This window comes from Ornithodoros turicata, chromosome 1 (assembly GCF_037126465.1).
Source record: "Ornithodoros turicata isolate Travis chromosome 1, ASM3712646v1, whole genome shotgun sequence".
In the NCBI taxonomy this organism is placed as follows: domain Eukaryota; kingdom Metazoa; phylum Arthropoda; class Arachnida; order Ixodida; family Argasidae; genus Ornithodoros; species Ornithodoros turicata.
Genome location: NC_088201.1, coordinates 67,903,290 through 67,930,542, shown reverse-complemented (window position 1 = coordinate 67,930,542; position 27,253 = coordinate 67,903,290). Strand labels below are relative to the sequence as shown.

Sequence of the window (27,253 nt, the reverse complement as noted above, 5' to 3'; positions counted from 1 at the left end):
GACAACATTTGTCTACTGTAGCGCCACTGCACGTTTCCAACGAGAAGTTCGGCTGAAATACATGGAGGCATAGCTTTTGCGCACAGCGCAGGGTCGTACTTCTACGTCATTTTTGGTACAGCTAGTATGCTGCGGAACATAGGCGCCGACTGCGGGGGGGCTCGGGGGCCCTTGCCCCCCGGAACATGAACTAGGAGGGGCGCCGCCTCCCCCGGGAAGTCCCGCTAAGAGACTGACACCAACCTTTGGGGCTCGGCGCGCCCGGGTCAAAAGAGCGAAGAGGCACCAACCCCCAAAATGCATCTTGCAATTTGTAAAATATGTATCCGCCCACCATACTCATCACAGTAGAAAGTAAGACAAGAAAGAAAAACACAACACATATCCTGAATTTCGCCCAAAGCAATCAGATCAATGAAACGAAGCAGTCGAAAAGGTACCAGCAGCTGCCAGTGAGGTGTAACAGTAGAATCTTCGGAACGCATATCCGTTGGGAGCGGGTTGAACTCCCGCTGCTCCATTTCATTGACCATATTCATAATATGGCGCGCATTTCGGGTCAAACACCGAGGATTCAATGCGTTTTGTTCCTTTTGCAGTCAGTTTTCAAAGGCGTAATGCCTTCAGTTGTGCACATGTTCACTGTTTGCGTTCTCTCTGTTTTTTTCTGTTCTTCCTTCCTCTTATTTCTATACCAGTTCTGCATACATCATAAGATCCCGCCAGAGTGTGTGATTCTTCAGCTTTAGTTTTGTGTTCTTCATTTTTCTTTTTGTTTCCTTTTGCTTTCTTTTTCTTTGCCTTTTTTGTCTACCCCATTTCACTCTTTTTTTGGAATAACACACCGACATCCATCTGGCTTACCTTTCTTTTTTTTCTTAATAAACATACCCCCCCCCCCCCCCCGCCACAGCACTTATTTCGCGGTGCGCCCTTGCCCCCCTTGGGAAAATGAAAACTCTCCGCCTCTGCTGCGGAATGTCATCAGGCCCATAGAGCAATTTTTGACAACATGACTGTTTTTAAAAACAGTGCAAGATTATTGCCGGCGTCTTTGCAAAGACGAAAATGAAATCACTCAGTTGCAAAGTTTTACGTTCTGCATTCTGTGGAGAGCGATTGAAAGCTGCGTCAGCATCAGGGGCAGATTTAAGAGTCTGTCATGGGGAGGGGGGGGGGCTCAATGAAATTTCGTGCTTTGCGGCACAGCATCATCCAGGAGATAGGATTTTTACATAGGGAACACAGCCGTATGGGGGGGGGGCGGTCGCCCCCCTGCCCCCATTAAATCCTCCCTGGTCAGCATAATTTTCAATCTGACGAAGGGGACTTAGCACAACCCCCTTTCATCCACAGAGGTCGTGCAGGGTGACGGGAATTCCGTGTTGTGACGTTGTAAGGCATATATTTACAGAATTTTCATGATCACTCGCATGAAACACTCGATTCTTAGGATATCCCTCGAAACGTTCATCTTGAGTGTCAGCTGGGTAGACTTGCCGGAGGGGGCCTGCCCCCCCCCCCCGGGAAGTTCCGGGGGGCTCAGGCCCCTAAGCATGCAGAAAAGCGAGCGCTGGATCAGCTGTGCTCAGCATAGCTGGGGGGAGAATATCAGCGGTCTATTGGCGGGATGACAGCGGAGTCACGAGTCGAAGTACGTCGAACGGCGATCTCCTCGCAGCAGCGTAATACGCGTCCGTCTATGAGACGAAAGAGCTGCTTCTGCGGCACTGTCGGCCAGTTCATTCCCTGCGACACCGTAACGGGCTGGGACCCATTAGAGAACCAGCCCTGCTTCGTAGACAAGGTTGTAAGCCATTAACACATCCATAACCAACGGTGCGGATGTGCCTCGGATGCCAGAATTTTCAATTGCTTTCAGCGCAGATGTAGAGTCAGTGAACACGACCCGTTCCTGCGGGGTAAAATCAACGATGTGCTGCAGAAAGAAAAGTATGGCATACAGTTCCGTAGCTGTGGATGAGGTTTGATGCGAAAGCGACGTCCTTCCACCACGCCTTCGGATGGGATGACGAACGCCAAGGCGGACTTGCCATTTTGAGATGCGCCATCGATGTATGCTGCGGCAGAGGTAGAAAACTTCGCGTCTACCAGAGCATAAAAATGGGCTGGAAGGATCGACTTGAGGGGAAGCCTGATCTCTTCGTTCCTTGAGGTCCGGAAGACGTACGAAGGTTGGTGGCACAGGCAGAGACCAAGGGGCGTCCGGCAGTGTGACGTCCTTAGCTATGAAGTCAGTTAGAGCCTGGCCTGTCCTCTGCGCTACACAATGGAAATCACGTTCAAGACGATACCGAATTTTTCTGAGGAGGGGTGTCGGGGAATGTGCGCACGCACTTGTTTCTTTATCATTTCAGCTTTATGATCGCTGTTTTTACGCATGTAATACCGAAATTTGCTCAGTTAAAGTGCTACTAGGGGTTACATCTCGTGTCCTCAGAATCCTACGAAAGTTCCCACTCAAATCTTCTTGCCTCACTTTACATTCCTACAAAATATTTCGGCTCTACGTGACGCGAAAGCTAGAGAAAATTAATTTGTATTTTTGAAAACTGTGACGTCATGCTAGGCTCCCACGGAGCGCCCTGCTCTCATCTGGCAACGTTGTTACCCTTCGCGTCTCCCGGGGGAGACTCACTTTTTGCACTTCGTTAGCGGAGCCCCCCGTGAGATATCATCCGACTGCTCCGGCCTTCGCGAAAACACAAAGGAGGGAGAAATCATCTCTCCAATTTTCCCCTCTTTCGATTGTTATGTATTACAAGTGGTGCCACTAGCAGAGGTATAATTGTTGAGAAGTGGCGCCCCCACAGTTTATATACCTGGCTCCCCAGGTTCCCGGAGGCAGTGCGTGAATAAGGGCATCTCACGGTGACACCACGGAGTGAGCATGGCTACAATATAACATGGTGTCAGAAGTGTCAGTTTCATCGAATCCACCTCCCACAAGGCCGTAAGTGCAAACGTTAACCATGACGAACGTTTTTGTGCAACCGCCGCAACATTTTGTGCCTAACGGAAATCCCGCACAAGCCTGGGATGAATGGAAAAGTTCTTATCGGATTTATGAAGCAGCGTGTGAATTCTCAGCAAAGCCAGATAACGTTCGGCGTGCCTTGTTGCTTCACTCCCTTGGACCTGCTGCAAGAAATATTTGTGACACGTTCGAGCTCGAACCGATGCCTTCAAAGAAAGATGAAGCTCAAGATTCTGTAGGGTATATTCTAGGGAAGTTCGATGAACTTTATTCGCCTTACAAGAACGTGACCCACGGTGCAGCCATCTTTAATATGATGAAACAGCGCGAAGGACAGACCATTGATGAATACGTCATGGAGCTTCAACTTCAGGCGCAAAAGTGTGATTTCGGGGAAAAGGCGAGTCGAGTTATTGGAGACAGAATCATTCTTGGTATTCGAGACAGTGCTCTCCGTGAACGGTTGTTTCGGGAGAGCAACCTCACATTAGAAAAGACTATACAGTTTTGCACAGCAGCTGAAATATCAAAAAGACACTTGCAGGACATCGAAAATACGAGGAAGAACGACATCCCGTTATCTGTCGATGTGCTACGTCAACAACAAGGACCATCACCCACAGGGATACAGTCTGTCCGCCACACGTTCGCCACAATATTCAGCTGCTACGCAGCGATTCTATCAAGCTTCAAAGTGTCGCTTCAACCAGCAGCAAAGCGGCAACCCACAGGCGATACCTTGTTCACGCTGTGGACTAGTGCACCGACCGCGACAGTGCCCTGCATATGCAACACATTGTCTCTCGTGTGGAATATTTGGACATTTCGCACGGATGTGCCGAAAGACAGGACATTCGGGGTCAAGCCCTCGTCAGGTTGCTGCACTGCATTACGCCACCGACGAGACAGCGGTGAACAGCGGACTGCTTTTGGGTGAGCTAACCGTTGACACTTTGTGGAATTCATATTTGGCTGACTGGACACAAGTCGTTAGCATTGACGGTCATGATGTTAATTTTAAGCTGGATACCGGTGCTGATGTTAATGTGATACCGTACACACTACTCCAGCATTGCTTAAGAAGGCCGAAAATTGAGCCCACGACCATGAAAGTACGAATATTTAGTGGAGAACTTTTGCCAATGCTGTTTTATTTGCTTGTAAACATTTTCATTGTTACATTTTTGGCCGATGTGTGGAAGTTCTAACGGATCACAAACCTCTGATCGGCTTGAAGGAGAAACCATATGACAAAATGTCAGCACGGTTACAAGGACTACTGCTACGACTGAACGACTACAACATTGCGCTGACCTATGTTCCTGGGAAATATTTGACAATTGCTGATGTACTATCTCGTGCGCCTGATCCCTCATGTACTGTGGAATCTAGTGACTGTGAATACCCCATCACAATATGTGCCCTTGCGACGGCGTCGACGCCGAAGTTCCAGGAGATACGTGTCTCCACAGCCAACGATGAAGTCCTGCAGGGTGTTATTGGCTACATTAAAAATGGTTGGCCAGGCCATAGGTCTCAAGTAGAATCCGAAGTTGGACCGTTCTATGACGTCAAGGACGAATTGCACGTAGCAGATGCTTTCCTGTGTAGAGCCCAGCGTCTAGTGCTGCCATCGGCTTGTCAACCTGATGCCCTTAAACGGCTTCACAATGCTCACCGTGGAATAGTGTCGTGTAAAAATCGAGCTCGTGAGGCACTTTACTGGCCTTCAATGAATCGCGTCATTGAACACATGATTCGAGCGTGTCAAGTTTGCCAGAGGCACCAGCGAAGTAACCAGCGTGAACCGCTTGCGGACCGGGAATTGGCCGAAAGACCTTGGCAACAACTTGGGATGGATTTTTTCCACTTGCGGACTGTGACGTATCTCTTGCTTATTGACTATCATAGTAAGTTCGTTGATGTTCAGCAAATGTCGTTTACTCATGCGAAGCCACTGATTAATGGATTAGAAGCATCGTTTGCAAGATTTGGCATACCAGAACAAAATCGTGTGTGACAATGGCCCACCGTTCGAGTCTTCCGAATTTCGTCTGTTCCTGAAGAACTGGGACATCGCGTGCACCCCCTGTTCGCCATACAACCCTCGTTCTAACGGTCAAGCGCAACGAGCTGTTCAAATAGTTAAAACGTCCTTAATTAAAGCGCTCGAAGACGGCGAAGATTTACATGAAACCCTTTTGGATTACAGAAGTACCCCCATCAGTGGAAGGAAGTCTCCAGCTGAACTTTTGATGGGGAGGAGGCTGAGGACATTGGTGCCAACTTTGTCTTGCAACCTTTCGCCTCGATTTGACTGTCAGGGCACCCGAAAAGTTTTGCAGCAGCGCCAGTGGCGTCAGCACATACACGGTGATTTGAAGACCAAGCCGCTTCGTCCCGTTACTCAAGGCCAGGACGTATGGTTTCGACACAACAATAAGTGCTGTTCAGGTACTGTGGCGTGCGCAGGGCCGGGAACGAGGTCATACATAATGAAGTCACAGGACGGCTCTTGGTATCGTCGCAATCGTTTTCACATCAAACCAGCCTTCCGATCAACAGCGAATGACTACAACTTAGGTGATGATACATCAAACGAACAAGTTGAAGATGAACAGCGTGCTGTGCATGAGGAACCAGCGTCTGTTGTGCACACAGATACTGAACTCTGCAGGGATGAAACGCGGAGTCAAGGTGGATACGTTACTCGCAGTGGTCGTTTGAGTGTACCACCTGCAAGATACCAAAGTGCATTTTGAATGGTTGCTCAATATATCCATAATCGCTTTGTTTTTGAAATTGTGTATTGCTTAGTTTTAACCACTGTGCTTTCCAATGTTGTTTTGCTGTCCTTCTCACTGTTGTTGGTCTAGTGTTTGTTATTACTGTTTGAATTAGCGTTCGAAAGATTGTGAAAGCTTGCCTTGTTACAAAAAGAAAAAAGAGGGGCATGTTATGTATTACAAGTGGTGCCACTAGCAGAGGTATAATTGTTGAGAAGTGGCGCCCCCCACAGTTTATGTACCTGGCTCCCCAGGTTCCCGGAGGCAGTGCTTACTTGGCACGTGCGTGAATAAAGGAATCTCACGGTGACACCACGGAGTGAGCATGGCTACAACATAACATCGATCAGCCTCACATGACTTCTCCACCACGTCATCCTCTCCGAATGCCGGAGTCGTTGCTAGGAGACGAGTGCCCTCTCCAGAACATGGCATCATCGCAATAAACCTCTACCCGAGAAACGTCATCATGACGTTGGTAGAGAGACCGAATCAGATCGGAAGGGGAAAGGAGTTCCAAGAATGGGCACTTGTTCGCTGCCTCCTATTGAAAGAAAAGTAGCACCGAAGGTCGCGTCCCTTTCAGGGATCATCGTAATCCCCTCAAGACCATGGCTTTCACACGCGGCCTTGTTCACCCCATAGCTTCAAGCCCAGTTCAACTCTACCAAACTGGTGGCGCTGTCGAACACTATGACGTCATTTGTTTACAAACAGGGAGAGGTCTATTTGTGGGCACATGACATCAGAGATGTCATCGCTCCGCCCACTTAGCCGGAATGAAATGCGAGCCGTGGCGGTACGGGGGGGATTTCAAGGCCGTACCTCTGCTCCAAAATGGGGGAATGGGAGATTTCAAGGCGGTAGCTCTGATCCAAAATGGCTGCACTGGCCTTGGCGCCGCCCGTCATTTGATAGCAAATGACACGCTTTGACACAGGCTCCTCCCAATGGCCAAACTCTCCTAATGCCAACGTCTCTCCAACGTCTGAGCCATATATAGAAATAGTTTGGCCATTAGGAGGAGCCTAACTTGAAGCGTGTCATGCAACGTCATGGCTGAACGACCTCCGTCGTCGTGCTCTATTGTTGTCCCGTCGCCGACGCAATGTTCGCAGAACGCTGTTTACAATGCAAGTGGGAATACATGTGCGTATCACGTCCTGCGAGAACCCTTTCGTCCTTGAATTCTTTCAGTTTGGCAACAAAGCCCCCATGTCACAAGCCGGCGATTCTGAGTAGATTACGTTGAGCGCGACAAAGCATGTGTCTGCTAGCTAGCGGACTGCATCACAATGGCGCCCACCTGCTGGCTGATTAGCGGATTCCACTTGGATTCAGGCTTTTTGGGCGGTGCAACAACGACTCTGACGCATGGAGGAAGGTAACACAGGAGCGGCCGTTTTGAACAGATTTCCGTGGGACACCTCTGGTGGTCGCCCCTGTCAAAACCGCCATTTCTGCCTGTCCACCACGTGATCCTCTCTAAAGTTTCGGTTTAGCAACGCTTTGTTGCTCGCGCTGGTTTCCGTGCTTTTATATGCTCTTCCAAAGTCATTGCGGAAACAACATTTTGTTAACGTGTTCTTACCGCGGTTGCGGCTGTCGTTCAACAGAAAGCAGCTCTGTCATGGGAATAACGTTTCATTCGTAAGTATGTAAGTACCTAGTACTATTTGGAATAGAAACTACGGCAACGTGAAATGCAGGCACCCTCGCCAGGGCAGCGCCACCGTCGCGTCTGGTCCGTTCGCGTATTTTTTCCCGCGCGGCGCGAGGGTGCAGGGTTGTCCGCGCGCTTATCGGCGTGCGGCGTGCGGCCGCAGGGCTGCGTGCGCGCTTACCCTCGCACATTTTTCAGCCTGGGCCGACCTCAATCGTAAATTTTTCCCCGCTACAACAGGTGTGCAGTAGGCGGTTTACAAAAGTACAAGTGAAAATATATTAGTCATTAGTGTCGGGAATTATGTTATGACTCTGTGTGAAGGAGAAAAACCCAGCCAAAAAACCTGATGCAGAAGAAACACAATACGATACACGTAACAAAGGTTATACAGTCATCACTTGTTTATCCGGAGTTCAGATATCCGGAAAACTCGTTAACCGGACTACATTACCGGGAACGAACCTGTTACCATTGGATTTTGTCTCGGTTACCCGGAACTCGTTATCTGTATTCGGACAGGAAGTACGGGGCCCAATGTTCCAAGACCTAGGTCATTCTGATTCGCTTGTCCGGAAAAGTGTGAACGTCCTCTGTCCCTGGCATGTGCTGTGTTCGCATTGTTCCGGCAAAATACCAGGAAATTGTACTGGGACATTCTGCGCTGCCTGAAACCTTTTTCTTCAGAGGTCATTCCCTTTTGGTGTGTGCAGGCACATGGTAGAGATGTTACACGATAAGCTGAAGGGGTGCGCTGTATCCACTGGGCGCAAGAAATCAACATCTGACCGTCAACGTCCAGGCCGTCTGAAAGCATCGCCTGTCTTTTGGCCTAAGCCAAAGACATTTTCAAAAAGACAAAAACATGTGTGCCGGACGAACTTTCGATAACATTTGAACAGCAGGGTGACGCAACGGATATCGTGGCTGTAGCCAAAATTTTGTCACACGCGTGTCTACTAATTTTAAGCATCTCATTCCGCATGAATTTTTGAAGTAACGATCTTTTCCTTGTTTCCATTTCTGGAACTATAAAGAAGTCTCCCAAATTTTTCGGGTTTCCCCGGAAGTTTGCTTGGTTCGGTTATACGGAAATTCGTTATCCGGACCAAAACCGACGACTCCCGAGCTGTCCGGATAATCGAGACATGACTGTACCTATTACAGGCATGATGCAATAGCATTGAAGGGGTATCACACATCACACACAATATTTTTTATTAGTGATAATCACGCAAGTTTTAAGCAGAAGGGGTAGAACATTTTAATCAAAGAAGATATTTTTAATCAATACTGTTACAATCAAAATTAAAAGTTTTATTATAAAAAGCCTAACATTATTATACGTGAGCACCATAGCAGAGTTTTAATTACAAAGTTCTGACAGATGTACGTAACTTTAAGCACAGCAGCTAGTATTCCAATATGGCACAATCAGATTCTTATGAAGTGATCGGTGGAGTTGGCTGAGGGAATTCGTTTACTGTTGGGCATCTTTCAACCTGGGCCGACTTCTCGCACGAATTTTTTTTTCCAGCGCGCGGTGGGTGGTGCTCGGGTGAGGGGCTGTCCGGGAGATCACCAGCGGTCCGAAGGGATGGGCGTGCCCTTATCGTCGTGTATTTTTCACCTGGGCCGACTTCATTCACATTTTTTCAGGCAGTGCGTGAGTGGTTTACATACAAGTAAGGACATGCACACTGGCATCCCAGCCAGGCGATGATACCTTCACACCTGGGCCGAATTCTTTGGCAATTTTTTCTGCTTGGGCTGACTTCTTTCATATTTTTTTCAGGCGGTGCGGTAGGCGGTTTACACGCAAGTAGGGGCATGCACACTGACAACACCTGGGCCGAATTCATTCACATGTTTTTTTTTCCCGCTACAACGGTTACGCGGTGGTCGGTTTACATACAGGTAGCAAGATGCACACCGGCAACCACACCAAGCGTTGGTGCCATCACACCTGGGCAGACTTCACTCGCGATTTTCACCCTGGGCCGACTTCGTTCGCAATTTTTCAGGTGATGCATGAATGGTTTACATGCAAGTATAGTTTTACAAAGGATAACCATACACAAAAGTACAAGATTAAATACGCGTATATTAAAGCCAATAGTGCCAGGAATTATGTTGTGACTCTGCGTAAAGAAGAAAAAAACCCGACCAAAATCATGAAACGGAAGAAACACAATACATATAATATAGAATATGGGAAGCTAAGTTGAGACAAAAAATCACCCAAAAAAGAAAGCAGAAGGAACGCAATACACATAATAAAGTACATGGGAAGCTAAGTTGAATATTCCAACACGGCACAATTAATCAATTTCTTATGAAGTGAATAGCACACATGCAAGGAAATAACGAGAAACACGATCAACAGCTAATAAAGAGCCAAACCCATGCATCATCGAAACAAGAGATACATGCAGGAAAATAATTGAAAAACAATCTATCAAAACGATAATTTATATAGAGAATATACAGGGTGTCCCACCGAAAAAGGGCCAGGGGCTAATGAAAAAAACAGAATGATCTACACAAATGGAACCAACTGTACGTGCTTGGCTGTTGTGTGGTCTATCCAAAAATATATTTTTCATCGCCCCTTGTCAATTAATTAGCGGTAATTAATTTTCCAACTTTTTAATTATCGGTTTCAGCTCTCAGATGTCAATGAGGAAGTTGTAGTACATGTCGAAAAAGACGCAACTGAAGTGGTTCGAGGTTGCTATGGCTTGTGGTTTAGTTTTTTCCCGGGTTTAAAAATTGGTTTCTGAAGCCGCGCGCACCACAGAGCACTTCCCATAATTCGGCGCCCGCGTGCGACGATTGCAGTGCACTCTGATAGGTGTGCCGTGAAACAGGTGAAATATCTTGCTCTTGTGTGAAGTGGCCCAAGGATGGTCTCCAAGTGCTAATATCAAAGTCAATGTACGCCGGAGGGCGCTGGAATCGTCGCGCGCGGGTGCCGGATTGCCGGACTTTTAAGCTCGGGAAAAAACGAAACCACAAGCCATAGCGACCTCGAACCACTTCAGTTGTGTCTCTTTCGACATCTACTACAACCTCCTCATTGACATCTGAGAGCTAAAACCGATGATTAAAAAGCTGGAAAATTAATTACCGCTAATTAATTGACAAGGGGCGATGAAAAAAAAATTGGATAGACCACACAACTGCCAAGCACGTACAGTTGGTTGCATTTGTGTAAAGCACTCAGTTTTTTTTTTTTAGCCCCTGGCCCTCTTTCGGTGGGACACCCTGTATATACAGTCAAACTCCTTTATAGCGAACACCTTTTTAACGAAAATACCACTACAGCAAATTTTTTTGCGGTCCCGCTGGAGCCCTATAGGTCCAATAATGGACATCCTTTTTAACGAAAATACCTTTACTGCAAATTTTTTTTGCCGTCCCCTGAGTTTCGTCCCCGACAGTATATATATAGAAAATATAGAATATTTTTATTAATATCAATCGAGTGATCATCTGAAACAAAGTCAAAGCAGTAATTCATTTAAGCAAACAGTTTTCGTAACCACGCAGCACAAATATACATCACAGAAACACGTCTTTTTCATTCAAGACCCACTAGTGGATTCGAAGTGAAAGAAGGAAGCCGCTAGGCCATAAAGCTCCCATACACCTTCGTTAAGGTTACGCCCGCAGGGAGTAGGGGAATTCTACAATGGTCTTGGTACACAGTGAATAGTTGAAAAACCATAAACGCGTCCCCACCCAAGTCAAGACAGGTAGGGGAGGACTCTATAGCGTGATCTTGTACTTAGAATCATTGAAAGCACACGTTTTTCCTTACACATTGCATTTTTTTTTCATAATTCTCACAGCAGTATATTATTAATATTCTAAACCTGGTAACATAGTACATTTTTAATCAATAAAATGAACACAGATATGATTCAATTAAGTGCATAAGTGCACTAGAAAACAGAACAAGGTAGTTTCAACAAAGAGATGGATGGATTTTTTACTTAACCTTAACTTAAGGGCGTAACCTTAACGAAGTTGTATGGGAACTTTATGGCCTAGCGGCTTCCCTCTTTCACTTCGAATCCACGAGTGGGTCCTGAATGAAAAAGACGTGTTTCTGTGATGTATATTTGCGCTGCGTGGTTACGAAAACTGTTTGCCTAAATTAATTACTGCTTTGACTTTGTTTCAGATGATCACTCGATTGATATTAATAAAAATATTCTATGAGTTCGGAAGGTACTTCTGTGTTGTGTCTGTTGATTTCCTCTGTAGAAACTTTTTACATTAAATTGCATTTCAGATGTGTTGTTTGTTTGTGGCTTATGTGTGTAGAAATTATTGTTGCAAAGTTATCATAAAAATGATGTAATTAAATTTGTTTCTCGTGTGGAATTAGTATTGTTTCTATCACTGAATGAACTTGACTTTCTCTCTTTGCTTCAGATGTTCACTCGATTGATATTTTGTGAGTTGAGAATAATGTATGCATGATAGTTGTGTCTGATCTGAAATAGAGGGGCGTTCAAGTCAAACCGGGACTTTCTGTCTCCTGAGTGTACAAATGGCTCGCACTACTTCTTTTTCATCATTTTCACACGCGACAGGCCTCCGCGTTCACCACTTAGTGGTCCAAAGTTTGTGCAAAACAGAAGACACTTGCTAGACAAGATGGCCGACAACGAGGTGAGCGCGCACATCGAACAGCGAATTGTCATGAAGTTTCTCGTGAATGAAGGCGTAAAGTCATCTAAAATTTACAGAAGACTTTAGGCTCAGTATGACCACGATACACTTAGCCGCAGCAAAACGTTTGAGTGGTGCAAACGGTTCCGAGACGGCCGTACATCAGTGCAGGACGATCCCGGCCGGGGCGGCTCAGAGCCCAGTGTCAGAGTTCCTGAGAACATCCGACTTGTGGAGCGCCTGATCCTCAAGGACAGACGGATAACATGTCTCGAACTGCCTCGAAGGACGGATCTTTCTGTGGGAACGGTGAACACTATCATTCATGGACACCTCCAGTTTCGGAAAGCCGGGCCTCATCACCAAAGGAGTCCTCCTCCTACAGGACAATGCACGCCCGCATACCGCGCATCTCACGACACGCACCTTACAGGAACTTGGCTGGGAGTTGTTGCCACATCCCCCTTACACTCGCCCCCAGCGATTTCCATCTCTTCGGGCCACTGAAGGCTTTCCTTGGAGGCCGCCACTTCAGCTGCGACGACGAGGTTATGGTCGTAGAGTCGAGGTCATGGCTGCTGCTGCGCCGGTAGGGATGATTTCTACGCTGCTGGCATCCAAGCCCTTGTGAAACGTTGGGACAAGTGCATTAGTGCCCAGCTGGAGATTACGTTGAAAAATAAAACTAATTTCTCGCCTGTAAGTTCATTTTACTTTTGCGAAAAATGAAAAGTCCCGGTTTGACTTGAACGCCCCTCGTACATTCAATGCAACGTTTCTCGTTTTGATTGAGTATTGTTTCCACTGATAATATTTCTCGTTTGTTTAGATAATGTTTCTTTAAAACCAGTTTGCACTGACATGGAAGTCTGTTCTTAGATTTTTTTTGGCGTGCTATTGTTTGTTCTTGATAGAATTCTTGTTGTGTTCTTGAGAATCGAATAATTCTAACGTCTTGTCGCGAGTCGAGTGAGGCCAGGAGACAAGATGCGTCAAGTCGGACCAGACTATTTTATTGACCGTTCTGGCCGGTCGCTCGAGTGGAAGAAGAACTAACTAGCTCGCATCTCGCAAGCGCGAGGTGGCAGGCCAGAAAAGGGTCATGTGGCCAAAGGCGATGGTGGTGCAGCTTGTGCTGCTACATCATCCTCCCTCCCCTGGAGAAAGATGATGCTGCAGGCTGGACAGTGCGGTGCAGATCCCACGATATGTGCTTGCTGGAAGCTGAGCGCACGAGAACAGGTCGAGATGCGGCTGAGAGGGCGGCTCGCTCGTCATGCTGTGCGGAAGGCTCGTTCAAAGAGTCGGAAGAAACTTCCAGCTGGGTGAAATGTGCCAGAGATGAGGGGTCTAGGTGAGCGGGCTGCAGCCTATAGATGGAAATGTTGTCCTCGCGGCCATTAAGCTGTACACGGTAGAACTTGGCGTATCGGTGGAGAACTTGAAAGGGGCCGTCGAAATGAGGCTGAAGAGGCTTACGAACGGCATCCCGGCGAACAAAAACATGTGTACAGCTTTCAAGCTCGGGGCTGATGAAGGGACGGCTACGAAGGCGCCGTCGGGTTGGGGAAGGGCAGAACTGGGACATTGTCAAACGGAGTTGGCGAAGGAATGACGATGGCTCGGCTGCTTCGGGACGCACAGGATGGAGGAATTCTGACGGCAAACGCCAGTGACGTCCCGTAGACGAGTTCTCACTCGAGACGCTCACGCGCGCAGGAAAGGGAGGCCTTAAGGTGTCGGTGAAAACGCTCAACGAGCCCGTTTGCTTGGGCGTGGTATGAGGTGGTTCGTATCCGATGTGTGCCAAGGGTCTCCAAGAGCTCGGTGAACAGCCTGGCTTCAAACTGGCGGCCGCGATCTGTGGTAAGGGTAGCCGGTACACCAAAACTGGCTATCCAGCCGTGCAAAAAGGCTTCGGCAACGGTCTCGGCGGTGGAATCGGCGATGGGAATTGCTTCTGGCCACCTCGTAAATCTGTCAATGCATGTTAACAGGTATGAATGACCATGCGACGGGGGAAGCGGGCCTACCAGATCGATGTGTACGTGCGAAAATCGGGCGTCAGGGGGCGGGAAGGCTGCTAAAGGTGCCTTGTTGTGCCGGTTGACTTTCACACGTTGGCAGACGAGGCAAGCGCGGGTCCATGCCCGGACGTCGGTGTTCATCGATGGCCACAGAAAGCGGGTGGTGAGCAGCTTCTGCGTGGCGCGGATACCAGGGTGGGCTAGAGCATGCACGCTATCAAAGACAAGGCGACGGAAAGCCTGCGGAATGAACGGCCTGGGTCTGCCCGTGGAGATGTCGCAAATTAAAGGGACTCTGACCAGAAGTTCGACAAATCTTTTATTTGCATCTATTACGAAGGTATAATATGCCTCCAAGCCACACGCGAAATATTTTGGCTGCGCGCGGCGGCAAAGTTTGCCAAACGGCGAGCTGAAAACCGGCTTCGCTTTTCCTCCTCAACTCGCGCAATCGGGGCCGAAATCTAGCCTCTTTGTAGTGGACATCCTCCAATTTCCGTGTGCGTGACGAAAGCACGAGGCCCATGTTTCATTGGGCGCCCGGACCGGAAGTTCTGTTGTTAGTAAGTTTGTGAGAGCGCCGGCATCCGTCCGGAAAGTGATCTTCAATATGGACGTCGAAGGAAGATATGCGGAGACTTCGAGCCCGGAACTTCTTTCTGACCTTTCTGCGATCGAGAAGAAAATTCTGCGTGCTGAACAGCTCGGTAGGCTTTCGAAACGTCGCCGATGCCGCGAATGCGAGACGAAGTTAGAGCTCTACCAACATCGGTCACAGATGGAGCAAACAGCATGAGTCGCCTGTCTTCAGGTAAGGGATGAGCTTTTTAACGCACACTGTGATCGAACACGTAAACGTTCTCTGAAATTTCGTGTTCTGATATTTAATGCGCACTTGCTGTTCATGGTGCCAGTGTGGCTGGTGTGTCATAATGCCGAAGGTGATCGAATGCGTGTGCTGCCAGGAGCTCGAAAACACTGCCGAATGACTGCACTATGAGTGCATTACAACCCACGAAGATTTCCAACTTCTGTGCTTCAATATGACTGTTCTGAAGGTCGCATATTGAACTCCGTGGGCAGCGCGAACCTATGAGCGACTACATTCACAAGTAAGTCACATGTGTCCTTGTCGAACGATGTTAAAATTTGGGCGCCCAAAACTGGTTTGGTCCTGCATTAGGGTCGTTAAAAACTCCAGTACAGGGCGCAGCACGTAAAAAGACTGTACAGTACACAACTCTGAACTGGAGAAAACCAATAGAGGCAAATTTGTAATTGTCAGTGTGCTGTGTCCTGAGTCACGTTTTTATGTATTGCCCTGTGCATAAGGTTTTAGCGTAGGTTTTTAGCGATATTGAGTGTTCTTGATTGTCGATTCAGTGAAAATTAAAACAATGTTGGTTTCTAAAAGAACACAGCATGTTTAGTAATGTACAGGGTGTGGGCAGGTAAACTGCAGTTGCTCTCAGGTACATGTAGAAATGACACTGCACACACACTGTACTGTAACCAGTTACCTATTTGCCTAAACTATATTTTACGTACATCTGTGTAGACGATGCAGATACACTGCGTATCGCCAGTTTGCAAGGTGAGTATGCCACAAGCTTGGGAAAAACAAGAGCATGGTCATCCCAGCCTGTGCAGTGAAGAGGGTCTGGCAACCCTTTCCCACAGAAAATGCCACAGGCTTCAAGTACCCAAGATCCTAACTGGAGGTACCTCTTCGCACAGCTCGTCTATCGCATTTAAAATAATTCAGCATCTGTATTTGGGATGATTTATAGCTCTCAGGATGATGCATGGTTCATGAGTTCAATATGTTGTGTTGAAACACAACACTAGTCCTTTTTAATGAGTCTTGCGGAACGATAGATGAGCACTCCTTTCGTGACATTGTGTACCATTGCTACAGTGAACAATTTCTTGAGCAAGACTGATGAACGAACGAAACAGAGTCTGTCTTCCAAATATGTATGTTCCTTGTAACTTCCGTATTTGTTAAGTGACCCATGTTGATGTCCCCCCTCATGTAATGCCTGTGAGGGCCTTTGAGATATATTCATAAATAAATAAATATCAAAACCGGAAAAAGATGTAACACCTATCCTCTCTTTGTGTGAATGATACATAAACATTCTCAGAAGATCCATGTCTTGAAAACCCGAGACGAGGTAGGGACGATAACAGACAAACACGGAGACCGTGTTTGTGTTTGTCTGTTATCGTCCCTACCTCGCCTCGGGTTTTCAAGTCATGGATCGTCACCAACAGCTCACTTGCTACCTAACTTTCCTTTCGTTATCATTCTCAGAAGATTTGTACATAGTCACACTTTGCCTCATTTTGCCTAAAGCCTAGTTCCACCTCTTACATCATCTCCACATCTTCAATCCCCAAAGCAGTACAAGGCTAAAGTAATCAGCTACTACATAAAAAGAAGGAGGGGGAGGAAAACAAAAGCTGGCACATCTAAAATTCTAAGAAACCCTGGTGCTTTCACGGGGCTACTCACGGCTCAGTCCTGGATCAGATCCCGATGGAAAACAGCTTTTCTGAGCCTCAGTGATAGATTCCCTTGATTGCCCTGACTGTGAGGCACAACTCATTGGCTTGGTGGCAAGTGGGCTTGCATCTGATAGTACAATTTGGAATAAAGGGAGCAAGGAACATCTCTCTACGGTCTTAAGAAGGATATCAGCATTACCTGTCAAGGTACAGCATTTCATGTTGCTTTCAGTAAGTACACCACTCCTCATAGCAGTTACCATTCGTGTTGGGAAAGCATGCTGAAGTTAGCTCAGGCAGTGCATCCAGAACTGTTAATCAGGTTCATAGAGAGCAGCTGGTGAGAGGGACAGCAACAGTGTCCAGTAAAGACTCTCCAGGAATTTTGTGCAGGTTTGGGGGTCACACCTTTTAATAGTGTTGATGGAAAGCAGGGTGTGTGAAACACTGACCTCTGGTAGATGAATTCTTGTTATTTATAACCAGGTACCCATGTTCTAAAAATCTAGAAAAAGCCTTGGCTCTCTTGGAGGAAATTGCTATTGAATCTTGAGTGTCTTTTGTGGAAACAGGTTGTAACTGCCTTTCTATCCACCCTTCTTAGTTGCCCTAGCAAAAGCAAATATGTAATGCTGTACACCATATCTGATGCTAGCACACTAATTGCGTTGAGTGTTCTCAGGCTTCTGAAATGGAGCTACCTCGTACATACGCTGTGCCATGTCGGCAAGAACATAAATCAGACTGCCTTTACTTTTTAAATTGGCCCTTCAGTGCTTCATGTGACTGCAAGAATGGCACCCCCAAAATGATAGGCAGTGAGAATGATTTCTGCAATGTATTGAGCTTCGTAAAACAACAACTTTATTTGAAAATATATCCCAAAATCCGGGTGACGACCTCATAATGTAGCGTCCTTTACTGCAAACACCGCTCAACACAACGATTAAAAACAGAGCGTAAACGTTTTGTCGCCTATCCGGGTGGCATCATCAGTACAACAAAGGCCAAAGACGAGCACATCAACCTATCTAAGAGGGCATCATACACATCCGATAGGGGGCCACGGTTTGTATTACAGGCTGAAGCATCACGCCTGATAAAGCAGGATTCTAAGAACTTTCTAGGGCCCCATCGCTAGTCATGTGCAAAGGTTACTGCACCATCAAAATATATGTCCCTTAGAACAGCAATGGTAGATTAATTCAGTCTTGGTTAGTTAAGCTAAGCACTAGTAGCCCTGGCAACATCCCTTGTGTGCTCTTTTAGTCTTGTCCCACGTCTTTTGTCTATCTCGCCAATGTAGGTTGCATCACATTCTATGCACTCAACTTCATGTTCAACTTCATATGTACTCACTCAACTCACTGTCGAAATGCCTGATGGGCACAGTACCCTCCAAATAGCGTATGAAATACGTTGGATGAAAGGAATGCGCACCACCGATTTGACTCCTTTGATGTTTTTGATTGTTCTCTGTTGTAGGGATGATGCCAACTGGATAGGCAATGAAACATTTACTCTATTCTTAATTGTTGTGTTGGGCAGAACTGTGTCGGTGGGGAGTCAACCAAGTCGCGCACCTCGGAAGCATCAGTAGGGGAAAGTGCGGCAACGACGTGGTAGAACTTCGTCAGCTGGTCACTGATGCGACGAAGGGCGAATTGCGCCTCAGCTTGCCCGAACCATACGACGGGATCGGCGGCCCAAAACGTCGGCAGCTTGAGAGGGACGGCGGAAACTTGAGGTGGGGGCAACAGGGGCGCCGCAATAGGGGGCACCGCAACGTTCTGTTGCTGAGGTCCTGGGACTTGCTGGACTGGCGGAAAGTGGCCCGCTGGTCCTGGGAGAGGGCCAGTAGCGGAAGGGGGTCCAGTGGCCATCACGTCCGGGTCACCAGTTGTCGCGAGTCGAGTGAGGCCAGGAGACAAGAGGCGTCAAGTCGGACCAGACTATGTTATTGCCCGTTCTGGCCCGTCGCTCGAGTGGAAGAAGAACTAACTAGCTCGCATCTCGCAAGCGCGAGGTGGCAGGCCAGAAAAGGGTCATGTGGCCAAAGGCGATGGTGGTGCAGCTAGTGCTGCTACAGTCCATTTGCGATAGTTGATCAATAAAATATTTCGTCTCTGTACACCAGTACTAAGAATATTTCCGTTTGGATGAAAAAATGTGAAAGAGAGATAGAGTTCCCCACCCCATAGATTGACAAAGGACGTTCGCTTTCCTCGCTTTGGGCTGTATATAGAGGGAAATAGAGAGAGAAAGACCCCCACTAAGGTTCAAGTAGCAAAGATTGGCTGTACTGTGTAAAGCTTGGCTGTACTGCGGGTGTTGGATACCTCTGTCAAGGTAATGTTTATAGTGCCTGAGTAGGACGAAAATTGTATATTGTTCGACTAGATTAGGTCGCAAGGATGATTTTATGATAGTTCAAAAGATAGATTACTTCCATTTCAATTTATTAAATTTGTAATGTTTCTTGTTTGATAGTTTGTTTCGATATTATTTTCTTGCGTGTGTCTGTTGTTTACACAATGGCATATGCGCCATTTAGTGTTTCTCTGCTATTTAGTGTTAAGTCCGTGCATGTTTCTCGTTTTGATAGAATGTTTTCAATTATTTTTCCTTTGTGTATCTCTTGTTTACGTGTTCGATGGTTCGATAAGGGCACGCCAAGCCCTTCGGACCGCTGGTAAGCTCCCGGACAGCACCCATCGCGCGCACCACCCACCGCGCGCTGAAAAAAAAAAATCGTGAGAGAAGTCGGCCCAGGTTGTAAAATGCCCAACGGTAAACGAAGGCCCTCAGCCAACTCCACCGATCACTTCATAAGAATCTGATTGTGCCGCATTGGAATATTAGCTGTTGTGCTTAAAGTTACGTACATCTGTCAGAACTTTGTAATTAAAACTCCGCTATGGTGCTCACGTATAATAATGTTACTTTTTATAATAAAACTTTCAATTTTGATTGTAATTGTATTGATTAAAAATATCTTCTTTGATTAAAATGTGCTACCCCTTTTGCTTAATTGAAAAGTCTATCACAAATAAAAAAATATTGTGTATGATGTATGATACCCCTTCAATGCTATTGCATCATGCCTGTAATAAGTATAACCTTTGTTACGTGTATCACATTGTGTTTCTTCTACATCAGTTTTTTTTGCTGGGTTTTTCTCCTTCACACAGATTCATAACATAATTCCCGACACTAATGACTTCAATATATTTTCAATTGTACTTTTGCGTATGGCTATTATTTGCATGTAAACCGCCTACTGCACACCTGTTGTAGCGGGAAAAAAATTACGATTGAGGTCAGCACAGATGGAAAAATGACGAAAGTTGGCCCAGGCTGAAAAATGTGCGAGGGTAAGCGCGCACGCAGCCCTGTGGCCACACGCCGCCCGCCGATAAGCGCGAGGACAACCCTCCACCCTCGCGCCGCCCACCGGTCGCGGAAAAAAATACGCGAACGGACCAGACGCGACGGTGGCGCTGCCCTGGCGGGGGTGCCGGCATTTCGCGTTGCTGTAGTTTCTATCCCTAATAGTACTACTTACGTACTTGATCGGTTGTTTCGAATCCCCGTCTGTGAGAGAGTCATCTTGAATCGTTCCTGAATCCGTGAATTGTCTGTCCTTTCGTGTTCCCTAGTCTCGGGGTTTTACATAATGCATCATCTTCACCAGTTCGCTTGCTTGCTAGCCATTTTTGTCATTGAATTGTTCGTTTGCAAGGTGGCGCTATGCTACAGATTCATCTGATTTCCTTCATTGGTGTACAAGTCTTCAGTAACAGTCTTCAGTACTTCAGCAACAAACACAGAACGTGGCCACGTCGTCAAACAAACGTCGCTGCCACGAATGATGTTTCTAGTCCTGCGTGCTTGTTCTGCATACCGTGACCGGTCGTGTAGTAGAAGGGTAAACCAAGTGTAAACTACCGAACACACACAAATAAAACTGGAAGCACATGCATCACAAGGCAGATACCTGAGCGTCTGAGCTGAAATGACGACTCCCGTCATCTACATTGGGAGCTGGCCTGCGCATGCTCTTTCGTTCAGGTGAGCGGTCACATGGTAGACAGATGCATCCCAGAATGCAATGCGAGGCTGGCACGCTCGTCCCCATGGCAAAAACTTGGAAGAACCGCTCCTGTGCTTCCTTCCTCCATGCTCTGACGCCAAAACAGGCTTCGCCCAGGAACATAGAGTTAATATACGAAGACTCTGGAGAACGTACTTGGCGCGTCGTCAATGGGATTCTCCTATCCCCGAGCGTGACTGCCCGGGCGCAGCCATCCGTTGGTCATGGACAGTGTTGGTGGACGAATTTCTGCCCCCCTACCTACAGTGGAGCTGCTCCGTTTGTTGCCAACTTTGTGCAGTCACGTGGGATTACAAACGGGGAAACGAGCCGATGGGGGGAACGGCGTCCAGCGTGGGAAGCGAGGCAAGCCGTGTAATTGTGTTGAGTACGTACGAACCTACGTGATACATGCAGAATTGAGTACTACTATCGGAATCACAAGGTAAACGTTGACATATCAAACGTAAATCATATTTTATCTATGAGATTACCTGCGACACCGTCAAGCCTTTGCTTTCCACCAACCCAGAGGAACATGTTTACCGCCTATGACGTGTTGAAGTAGCGTTTGTACGCTCTACAAGCGAAATCAATAAATCGTTACCCATCGTAACAAATGTAGGCATGTATTTCCGAAGACAACAATAATCCAAAGATGAATACACACAGTAAACAGTCATCTTCATGCTGCTCTGCGGACCAACGGCAACCGGAAAGAGCAAAAACGAAACCACCCGCCATTCCATGCTCTGGTCTGTCGAGTTTCGTGATAATACGGTGACGAACGAACGACAGCACACAAGCAAGTGATGTAGTGGAAAAATATTCACTGCTTATTTGTTTAACAAATACGTATGAGATACCCACAAAGTACGCCGAATTTAGATAGCAAGTGATGAATTTAGGAAAACGAGCACGTAAAGTTTAGTGGAATGAAGCAGCCAACAGAAAGCAACGCCTTCCACATGGCCTTCCATGACCAACGGATGGCAGCTCCCCTTGTGGTCACGCTTTTTTGAGCGAGTCCGACCTCCCTGCCCAGGAAGCGTCGAAAGATCAAAAGGTGGCCAAACTCTCTCTGTGTACGGCTCTGCTAGGGAGCCTCCATGTAGAGGTGTGAGCGGTAGAGGTGTGCGCCGTGGGCATTTTTTTCGGCGGCGGCGTAGAGCACGTTGAAGGCCCGGCGGCGGCGGCGTCAGCGGCGTCACGCCGATGCTGTCATATCGGCGTGCGCCCCGTGGGCTGTCAATATGTTCTCTTCTCCAACGGGGACGCACGAAGAGCGGGGGTATTTTCTCCATCATAGTCAACGCGACGGTGGCAGTATTTACTGTACCTTGCACCAAACAAGTGCGTCAGCACTGGATAGTATTATGAAAGAAAACCGAACGCACAAAGGAACATTAGGAGAAGTAAAGCACTTCAAGAAGGTCGTCGCCCAAGAACTTCGACTGGGCGCGTTAAGTGCGCGTTAATCGCTGGAGAGAACAACATAGCTAGATAATCAGAACGACGAGCCATCCCTTTAATGGCAACTACACGTAACAGTTATAGCGAGTGCTGATCGAATGTTCACAGGACGGCGACGCGTGAAGGCTCTGTCTACTGATCCAGTGGCTCTTTTTGGGAAACCATATAAATATGCGAACGTTAGCAAACGATATGACATAAGGCGCACCCACCACGTCATTGAACAGTATTTTTGCAGAGGCTGTAGTTATCATGAATAAATACTGTAAAATCATTTAATTTCGCAGCCCTAAATTTTCGCGAATCGAGTAGGGATATATTCGCAACAACTAAATTTCGCGCACTCCACGAGTTCCTCGAATTTTCTCGATTCGCAAAATTCGCGAAAATTAAGGTCTCGCGAAATTAAAGGGTTTTACAGTATAAACTTGTCCTGAACGAGTGAGTTGAGTCTGCCATGCTTCGCGCGCATTATTGAAAACACCCTCTCTGACTGTGTGCTTTTCGCCGGCACACACAAAATGCACTATTTGCTACGCACTTTTCGAGCGCAGAAAGAGCGACGGGCAATCCACGTGAGAGGACCAAGTGCTTTGGAGCGATCGAGCTGATTGGTGTAGGCGCTAATCTGTTGGTCAGATAGACCGCTTTCCGACCCAGATAAGGCGAAAGTCGCGTCATTTCTGCGCTCGGAAATGGCGTACTTCTTGTTTCGGCTCATTTGCATAGCGACATTCAGCGTCGGATATTTCAACACACGTGCGCGTTTAAGAATTTCTTAAACATGGAATAGCTTTCAACGATGAGTATCTTCCGTTCTGCTATCCCGTTTTTACGCGAAATTCCTTAATTAAAGAATTAATGAATTTGAGGTAATTAATGATCTTATAGTTACATACTTTCTTCGAGATAATATTCGCATGACCAATTCAAAAGCGGCATATATTTCGTCCCGCTATTTTTTAAACAAAAATTCTGTGACGAATAAAAAACAAAACACCCTGTATATGGATAATGACCAGTGCTATGGGATTGGTGGATGACCGGCAAACAACCTGCAAGAATTGAATGACAAGTTTTCCTGGAGTTGTGTGCTTCCAGGGTCGACTATTGGCGAATTCGGGTGGTCATTTCGGAGCAACTTTTTTTGCCAGATCTCGAGCAGTCATGTTCGCTTGGTCAAAATGAAGCAAATCTCGCATGTTCGCGTGGCGCTTTCCGAGCGCTCGGAATTTGCTAGCTAGCACTTTTTTTGCCCGGTCTGAAAACGATCGAGCAGCAGATTGCTCAACTGTATCCGGTGTCGTCACATCCGCACTGCAACGGTGGCGAGTGCCCTCATTGGCCCGCATGTTGAAATCACGTGGTTTAGCAGACGACAAAACTCGAAGATTTGCGACCGCGACGCCCCTAGCGTGATCCAAGTACCTAAAACCGCTAGATTCCTATAGCGTCCTCGATAAACTTGCTCCGGAATTGCCCCGAAACCACAGTGGTGCGTGGCGCTCTACACTTGCGGTGCCCTGGGCGGAGGCATTATCGAACATGAAACTGCACTGCACTGGTGGATCTGATGGATACTAGCATGCGCCACCTAGAGATCTGTGCTCGTTGGGGCTCGTAGGCTGTGCGACCCGTAGCGAGAGGCACCTGGCGAGCGGCACCGATCGAATGCAATGCTGACGATGACTGTCTGGTGCTACTTGCACGGCTACATCTGGCTTGTTGCCGCTTCCGCCTTCCTCCGTGCTTCCGGCAATCGCGATGCTTCTTGGGATTGCACTCTGTCGCTCGGCCGATTTTCTCGGTGTGAGTTCGGGGCAACTCAGTGCTGCACTGAACGGGTGCACTCCTTTAATCGAGGACGTTCAGTGCGCACCAGTGCAGTTTATCGAGGATGGCAAGCCGCACCAGGTCGCACCGGGGCGCACCGGTGCAGTTTATCGAGGACGCTACTAGCAATCATGTTCGGGTGGCAACGGTCACGTGATCCAGCTCGGTCGCCGACCTAGCAATTCCCGAGCACTCGGCCGTTTTGCTACGAAATGACCACCCGAATTCGCTATATGAAACGAAACTCTAAAGCATAAACAGCATATCAGGAGATGAAATTGTCACTGCTAAAAATACCACAAATGAAGCCTGGAACCTAAGATGAAAGAAAAACAAACAAAATATTAGGTATGGGAGATATTCGTTTATAGAAAGTGGATCAAAATGGGCACATTACACAGCCGCGCCGATTTTTCAACATCGGCGGCGGCGGCGGCGGCGCCCCGACAGTTTTGGTACGGCGGCGAAGGCGAGACCCCGACCTCCGGCGGCGGCGCTTCGGCGCGGCGGTGCACACCTCTAGTGAGCGGAGGGAAATTTGTCGTCGGCGGCGTACCTCCTGTTTTTGTGCCGGCGGCGGCGGCGCTACGCCGATCTCCTTCTATTCGCGTGACCCTTCTCCGCCCCCGTCCCGCTTCTGTAAGTGTTATGTAAAAGTGCGGCGTGAACACGATGCCGTCGTTTTATAGGCTTTCAAGCACTAAGTTTCGAAGCTTTTAAGTACAAATTATTGACAGCATGCTCTGAATGGACGACTGTCGGAAAAAGCAGAGTTATATTTCGGATTTAACCAATACAAAGAACGTGTACGGGCTCTTGCCACTGCTAGCTCTTGCAGTATCGGCGACGGCGCCGCGCTGATCCCTCTGCATCGGCGGCTGCGCGTCGGCGCACACCTCTACCTCCATGTGCGTCCCCATGTGCGGAGAAGCCGCAGCAAACCATGAAGGCTCCCTAGCCTCTGCCAGAGCCGTATATTAAATGGGAGTCTGGCCATTAATGGGTCATGCCTATACCTGAAGCTCCACCCACTTTTTCAGCTTTGCGACCAATAGAGGTCTGAAATATGGGGCGCTATCAATCAACCTATCCTCACTATTTGTCCCCGTATCCAACATGGGCAGCGCCATTTTGGGTGGCAAGTGGATTGGATGGGATTGAAATGGATACTTCACGCAATCTGCAAAACTAGTGGATTTTTGGTGCAAATTTGACGTGCGCCACCTAGGGAGCGTAAGGCACGTCGGGAACTGTCGTCTGCTTCCGTCGTTGTATCACTGCCGGCAGAACCACCTGCTGGGACAGATTCTGTCGTCGGTATGTTTTTTAAACAAATCTACATGAATAGTTTGAATATAAAAGGCAAGAGTGTTTATATCCATGAAATCCAGCAATTAAATATAAGATTGTACAGCACAGCGCCGTTTTTCTTATGGTTTCGTTGTGACCGCCGTCTTCACTAGGCCTAATACGTCGACAAAACGTATTATTTTCAGTTAGATATCGATGGATGAGCATAAGATGAAACTGATTTCCGAGAAACTTATATTAGGATGTACATTTGCAGCGTAAAATCAGGTTAATCTGTGAAAATTTTTTGTCACGAAATCCCCGCTTCACTGTGTTTGTTTTGGTCGCCATTTTGGGTGGCAGTATGGTGTCATGGCGACCCCCTTGGTAAAAAGCAATCCAATCAGAGGAGCGAAACTGTGATTGACAGGTCGAGCCTCTTTTTGTGACTCCTCCCAATGGCCAGACTCCCTTTTAATATACGGCTCTGGCCTCTGCCTAATGTGACCGCCTTCTGTGAGGCGCGGGCGGAAGCGCTTTACTAAGTTACTTCAGACACTCTTCCGCCGACTCCAGCACCTCCCTCCCCTTTATACCTCCGCTGACCTCTGAACATTTCACGTGCTGAGGCTGTGCCTGTGTGTGAGCGCGCGCAGTGGGGGGGGGGGGGGGGTTAATTTGTAGCAGCGTAAACTTCATTATGATACACTTTTGACTTTTGTTGTTCCGCCTTTAGTAAATATTCATCCTAGTGTTGATTTCAAACCCAAAGTGGTTTCTGGACAGCGCAAGAAAGTGGCGAAATAAGATACTCACATCCTGTAGGGCAGAGCTGTGTTTATTTCTCTTAATTTAAGGAAACAAATTTAGGAGCTCTAAAGTTTTTTCATAACTTTTGAGCACTTCCTACATCGTTGAGGAAAAGTTTGACGTCTGCCGTACCAGCGCTTTTCTGTACGCTGATCGCGAGCATTCTAGGAGCAGGAGTGCTCTGCGTGGAAGCGCGTCACTCATTAGTCATTACAATGGGAACTAATTTACCTGTAAGGTGAGCCTGTCTGTATTGAAATAAATTAATAATAATAATTGGGAGTATTGAAATTATTTTGAGTTGCTTCATTTTTTTGTAGTTTTGCTCGTTCGAATGCCCCCTGCAGCTGGACTAAGCTATACTATTGTTTTTGCACCCTTGAAAATGGTGCTGTGATGTTACACGTAAGGTTTGTCTGCCTGTATGTATGTATGGCTACATGTCGCACGTGCCGCAGGGTAGGACTGTGGATAATTTGGACCACCTGGTTCTTTTGACGCGCGCCGGAAAGCTCGGACACACGGTGCTGGAAGCAATGTTTACCTCACCCGCATTGCTATCGCACCGGGATCGAACCCGCGATGTTGAGCTCAGCAAGCCAGCACGTTACCGACTGAGCTACCGAGGACGTAAGAAATACAATCTCACAGTCTTAGGAATGAACTTCACCGCATAGCGTCCTCCTGGCCAATCATAATCTCGAATAATATCGTTATCTGATGCGATTTTTGAAAAACGGGAGGCGTACGCCCTTTTTGTGACACTTATGCTGTTCATAATTGTCACACACAGCTAGGGAACTCAGGACCTTCGGGCGACCCGAGAAACAGTACTTAATTTTTTGACGGTCGTATGCTACTCTCACAGAGTCCCAACTGTGTGCGCAAAAGAAAGATTGAGTTTTGGACGGTCGACTGGTGCAGTGAGCACTTCTGGAGTAGCGGGAGCGGAATGAACTGGAGGCCAAACACAGGTGTAACCTTCATAACACAACAATTTACTTAATCAAAACAAATATCAGGTACTATAGAGGTATTGAATTATACAACACTATTTGAGTAGGAGTGAAATCGGAACAATGCGTA

At 47.4% G+C, this 27,253-nt stretch overlaps 1 protein-coding gene across 1 annotated transcript; it reads left to right on the top strand.

Annotated features, from left to right (window-relative positions):
- Positions 1-3,158: 3,158 nt before the first annotated feature.
- Positions 3,159-5,940, top strand: LOC135400170 (uncharacterized). The gene is made up of 2 exons (XM_064631909.1): positions 3,159-3,931; positions 5,211-5,940. The coding sequence occupies exons 1-2, from the start codon at positions 3,201-3,203 to the stop codon at positions 5,758-5,760; spliced, it is 1,281 nt and encodes a 426-aa protein (XP_064487979.1). The 5' UTR covers positions 3,159-3,200; the 3' UTR covers positions 5,761-5,940.
- The last annotated feature ends 21,313 nt before the right edge of the window (positions 5,941-27,253 follow it).

Excerpts from the sequence above, each read along its gene's own strand:
- LOC135400170 (XM_064631909.1), top strand. The coding sequence starts at position 3,201 with ATGCCTTCAAAGAAAGATGAAGCTCAAGATTCTGTAGGGTATATTCTA. Across the intron at positions 3,932-5,210 it reads GAACAGCGGACTGCTTTTGG|AAGTACCCCCATCAGTGGAA; the intron begins GTGAGCTAACCG and ends TTTGGATTACAG.